The sequence below is a fragment of the Cystoisospora suis genome, assembly GCF_002600585.1.
Source record: "Cystoisospora suis strain Wien I chromosome Unknown contig_9863, whole genome shotgun sequence".
Taxonomy (NCBI): Eukaryota; Apicomplexa; class Conoidasida; order Eucoccidiorida; family Sarcocystidae; genus Cystoisospora; species Cystoisospora suis.
This window is the reverse complement of record NW_027162637.1, coordinates 1-4,794: the sequence shown is the minus strand read 5'-3', so window position 1 is coordinate 4,794 and position 4,794 is coordinate 1. Positions and strand designations below refer to the sequence as shown.

Genomic DNA, 4,794 nt, shown 5'->3' with positions numbered 1-4,794 from the left:
ATCGCGTGTAGAAAGAGACAGCCCAGACAGTGAAAAAGGGCAAGAGAAGAAGAAGAAGAGGAAGAAAGACTGGAAAGCTCATAAAGTAGAGAGGGAGAATTCAATACTTGGACCTTCACAGGGACGATAAGGTAGATATGTGAGATACACAGGGCTAATAGACTGATTGATCTACATACTGATATACATACAAGAGCTCTAGAGAGAGAGAGATGTAGATGTTGATCTATCCATAGACAAGCAGAGAAGCATGATATATTCAGGGAGAATCGCTTCTATCCAAGTTTTGAAGCAGTCTGCTCTGCTGTACCTCGGTATCTCCCGTACTCCTCCTTCTCCTCCTATTACTACTCCTACCACTATGAGAAGCTCTATGTAGGCATAAATCTACTATGTGTACTCTCAGGATGTAAGCTATAGATACGTCTCCACATTCCTATCCACATTTCAACCCGAGAGAATATCCTACACCTACTAATCTGCCCATATCTACATACACATGCACATGTATCTCCACACATACGAGCTCTACGTGTATCTTTTCACATTTACAAATACATAAATCTACTCATAGCCCTTAACAAAAGATGTATACGCCTCTACATACAGACATATCTATCTAGATATATAGATACATAGATAGATAGGTAGACATGTAAATCGAGCTGTGAGTTGCCTGTATGGTAGGGATTTGAAAATGAGAGATCTGGGGCTTTATCTGTGTGGGGGGAGAAGTTTACCTGAGCGATGTATCTATCACAGAAATCTCTTAAAGACATTTGGGAGTAGACAAGGCCTGTTTCATGAGCTGCGTATTTGCAGTCCCTCCTAACCGATCTTTGCATTTGACTCTCCAAGCCTCTCAGCCAATCTTCAATATTCCCCTCCACCTTTAAAGGATTGAGTAAAGCCACACACTCCTCTGCTGACCCCGACACGGCTTTGATCTTCACGATCTTCTTTCGGTCGTCCTTATCAAAGACCACCTACAGGCACACACATCAAAGCCAAATAGTACGTGGCCCACACTCCACACATATGCATATAGATAGATAGATAGATTAAAGATAGATAGTAAAGTGCAATCTTATATCTATAGGTACATCTTCATGCACACATACCTCCAATCTGTCTGTTCTCCCTTCTAAATGTATATATATATATCATAGCATAGTGCTTTACACATATATAGATCTATGTAAATCTCCAAATATGTGAACAGTCCGACATTTCTATTCGCACTTTACCTTTCTATTTCTCTTGCTCTCTCGCGACCTGTAGAAGAGTATATCTCTATCTTCACCTCTTTTCCTCTCTTTGTCTGTGTATGTAGATGTATGTGTAGGTGTCTGTCTATTTCGATCTCTCCTTGTTGGATTGACTTAGCTTCTATCTTTTTCCCTTCTTCCTCTTCTTTTGTGCATGCGCTTCTTTTTCTCTCTTCTCTCCCTCCCTCCCCTACCCTGGAGATAGCGTCGAAGAGCTTTTCGAAATCTTCTTGCACAGACTCCGCATCCGATCCTTGGGAAAGAATTTTGAGGAGAACAGGATTGGAGACGAAGTAGAATCTAGGGAATTTATTTCTCTTGCCTTCTAGATAAGACTCCAAAGACTTTTGACACGTCTCGAGACCGCTATGGAGGACAGGGAGGAGTTGCTTCAACAGCTCATTCTGACAGCACTCGACTACCGCCACTGTATCCGCTGCCTTCGCCATTATCTTCGTCTACAGAGAAAGAAAGAAAGAAAAGAGGTAAAAAGAAGATGAAGATGAAGATGAAGAAGAAACAGAAGAGTAGAGGGATAAAGACAAACAGATAGGGAATGAGAATATGTGGAAAGTTAGATAGAGGGAGATAGATTCATGAGAGATAGAGAGAAAAAGACAAGTAGATAGAGGGAGATATTCATGTGTAGAGACATCAGGTGTCGGAGATCTAGGGGTGTATGTCTATATATAGAGAGAGATAAGACATGCCGTCTGGAATCTTCTTCTCGACCTCTGAACATGTGACGCATGAAGAAGAATACAAGGAAAGTTGAGAAAGAGAAGAACTAAAGGAAAAGAAATAAGAAAGTATCAGGAACTTCTCTTTCTATTCAACGGACAGGCATGCAGACCCAATCTTCTTCTCTTCTTCTTCTATACGAGCTAACTCTGCATGCAGTCGGATATTCTCCACACTCTTTCACTTCTTCTTTCTCTTCGGCAATTCTTTCGGACATTTCCCAGCCATCCACCTCCCTTTATCACGACTCCTATGCGGAGCTGAAAGGAAACAATCCAAATAGAAATAGATATAGATAGATATAGCTGCACCCCACCATATATATATAGATATATATATACAATAGCTGCATGCGCGTGTAGAGAAATATATATATATATATGTACATGGGTATTTGCAGACCTCGAAATCTCTGCGTGTGCACCTTGAAGAGCTATTTCTCTCTCATTCTCTTTCTATATGTCCGTACAAAAAAGAGAGATGTACGGATATCATATATGTATAAATATGTACACTCAGAAGCACTCACGTCTAGGTATATATTCGGAGACAGCAAGCAAGTGAAGAGAGAGAAAGAAGACAGAAAGGAGAAAGAGAAAGAGAGAGAAGATGAGGTTTGGCTTACCCAGTCTCTATCAATTCCATGAAATCTCTTTGCTTCAGCAGGCATTTGCTTGGCGATATCTCCTCCAGTGAAAACAGGCTCGAGAGACGTCCATAGCACTTGAACCTTCGTCCATCCATCTATGGTATCTGAGGTGTATATACACCCCAGCATACATACATACACATACCTACACATATCCATACATACATGCCTATTCATACCTACACATATCCATACATACATATACATAGATCCATAGATACGCATTCCTACGTGCATATTTGACACACATACATAGATAGATATTCATAGATCTTCGTAGTACGTCTACCTACAAGTTCATGAGGAGTGTGTGGAGACTGTTTTCTTCGATTTAAAGGCTCTCGCTCACCAGAGACATCGGACAGAGTGGTCAGCATAGCGACCACTCGATCCTTGAAGGGAGCGACGTGCCGCATAGCGTTCATCGTATTCAATGCCATCTGCGACTCTTCTAGAGCCTCCTGGATCTCTACCACTCTAGAACCTTGCAAAATACACGGATAATCTCTGCAAAAAAAAAGAAAGGAAAAAGGAAAGAAAGAGAAAGAAAATGATCAAGACGGACTTAAGGTGAAGGAGAGAAAGGCAGACAAGCTTGAAAAGAAGAAGAAAAAGAAGGAGAGAAGAGAAGAAAAGAGAAAAGAGAGAAAAAACAGTCTTGTCACTTTGTATAGAACCGAGAAAGTTATGTAGAGAAAGAAAAAGAAGAAGAAGAGGAAGAAGAAGAATATGTAGCTGCACTCATACGGCAGGAAGTAAAAGGGGACTCTCCACAAAATACAGATAGGCAAACTTTAGTATACCTAGAATTGGAGCGATAGATTGAAGATAGATGGATTAAAGATAGACCAAAGATAGATTAAGGACAGATAGATAGATAGATAAAGGGGGAAAGAGAGAAGAGAAATCTGTACATATGGACCTATCAGGATTTTAACACATTTGTCACTGTCGTGGTCTACCGAAGTGCCTTGGTCTGTCTCTCCATCCCCACCTCTCTCTCTATCTACATATATAGGTATATATATATGTATATATATATATGTGTGTATGTATCTCTTTCTGTCTCTGTCGAGATGTTTATCTCTCTATCTATTTTCTACGCTGTTTTATCTTGCATTTGGTCTTTTTGCTCTATCTTTAATGTCTGGAGATCTCTATGAGACCGCTTCTTGGTGGATCAATTTCTTTGGGGTGAATGCATCTAGACTTCTTTTACTCTCTACGGCCTATGGCGCTTTCTCGAATATAAGCCGAAGTGTAGAGAACGGAGAAACACTTTCATGGAAGAGTTCAGGAAACAGAGGATGAAGGCTTCTAAGCTGTCCATACTTACAAAAGAAAGAGAAAGAAAATAGATGCAGGCATTAGCATCTACACAAGTAAAGGAGTATAAGGTATGTATATATATACGTGTATCCGTGTATAGATATATATATAGAGAGAGAGAGATCCACATATATCGACACATGTGTAGACATGTGTCGATATATGTATGCATGTGAAGGTGTGTGAGAGGCTAATAGATGCTTAATGTATCTAGGGTCATACAAAGAGAGAGAGTTTGGAGAAACCGAATATAAGACGAGGGATGCGTGTCCCCGATGCCTAGAAAAAGAAAAAAGGAAGTAAGTAACTCAACACCTATCCTTCTCTTCAGTTCATTCTTTCCTCTCTCTCTTTCTTTCTTTCTCTCTCACTCTTTCGTTCTTTCTTTCTTTCTCTTTCATTTATTCTTTCTTTCTTTCTTTTCCCCTCTTTGTTTTGTCATGTGTTTACCTAGATTTCCACGTTCCGAATTCGAAGGCGGTTTGTCTCCAGGTGCATTCTATGTCGATCAACTTCTCTTCGATCACTAATTGCTTGTCCGCCGACTCACAAATATCCACTATGTCATCCTACACAAGAAGACAAAAGGAAAGGAAAAGCGAGAAAATAAAAGAGAGCCAGAGAAAGAGATAAGAAAGCTAAGCACAGAGAAGAGAGAAGAGGAGAGGTTCGTTTTCGGCTCATCAACGGAGAGTGTATGTACAGTCGCCTGCTGGAGAGAGACTGAGACGGGTGTATAGGAAAAATGCATGCAAACAGATGAGGGGAGAACGAAGACTGAATGAGACAGACAGACAGAGAAAGAAA

General features: G+C 40.4%; 1 protein-coding gene across 1 annotated transcript; it reads right to left on the bottom strand.

Annotated features, from left to right (window-relative positions):
* Positions 1-259: 259 nt before the first annotated feature.
* Positions 260-4,556, bottom strand: CSUI_011137 (dynein gamma flagellar outer; the record flags this gene model as incomplete). Its single annotated transcript, XM_068071238.1, has 6 exons — positions 4,438-4,556; positions 3,008-3,165; positions 2,635-2,762; positions 1,463-1,726; positions 741-986; positions 260-436 (listed from the first exon to the last, which is right to left on the bottom strand). The coding sequence occupies exons 2-6, from the start codon at positions 3,096-3,098 to the stop codon at positions 260-262; spliced, it is 906 nt and encodes a 301-aa protein (XP_067916786.1). The 5' UTR covers positions 3,099-3,165; positions 4,438-4,556.
* Positions 4,557-4,794: the final 238 nt, after the last annotated feature.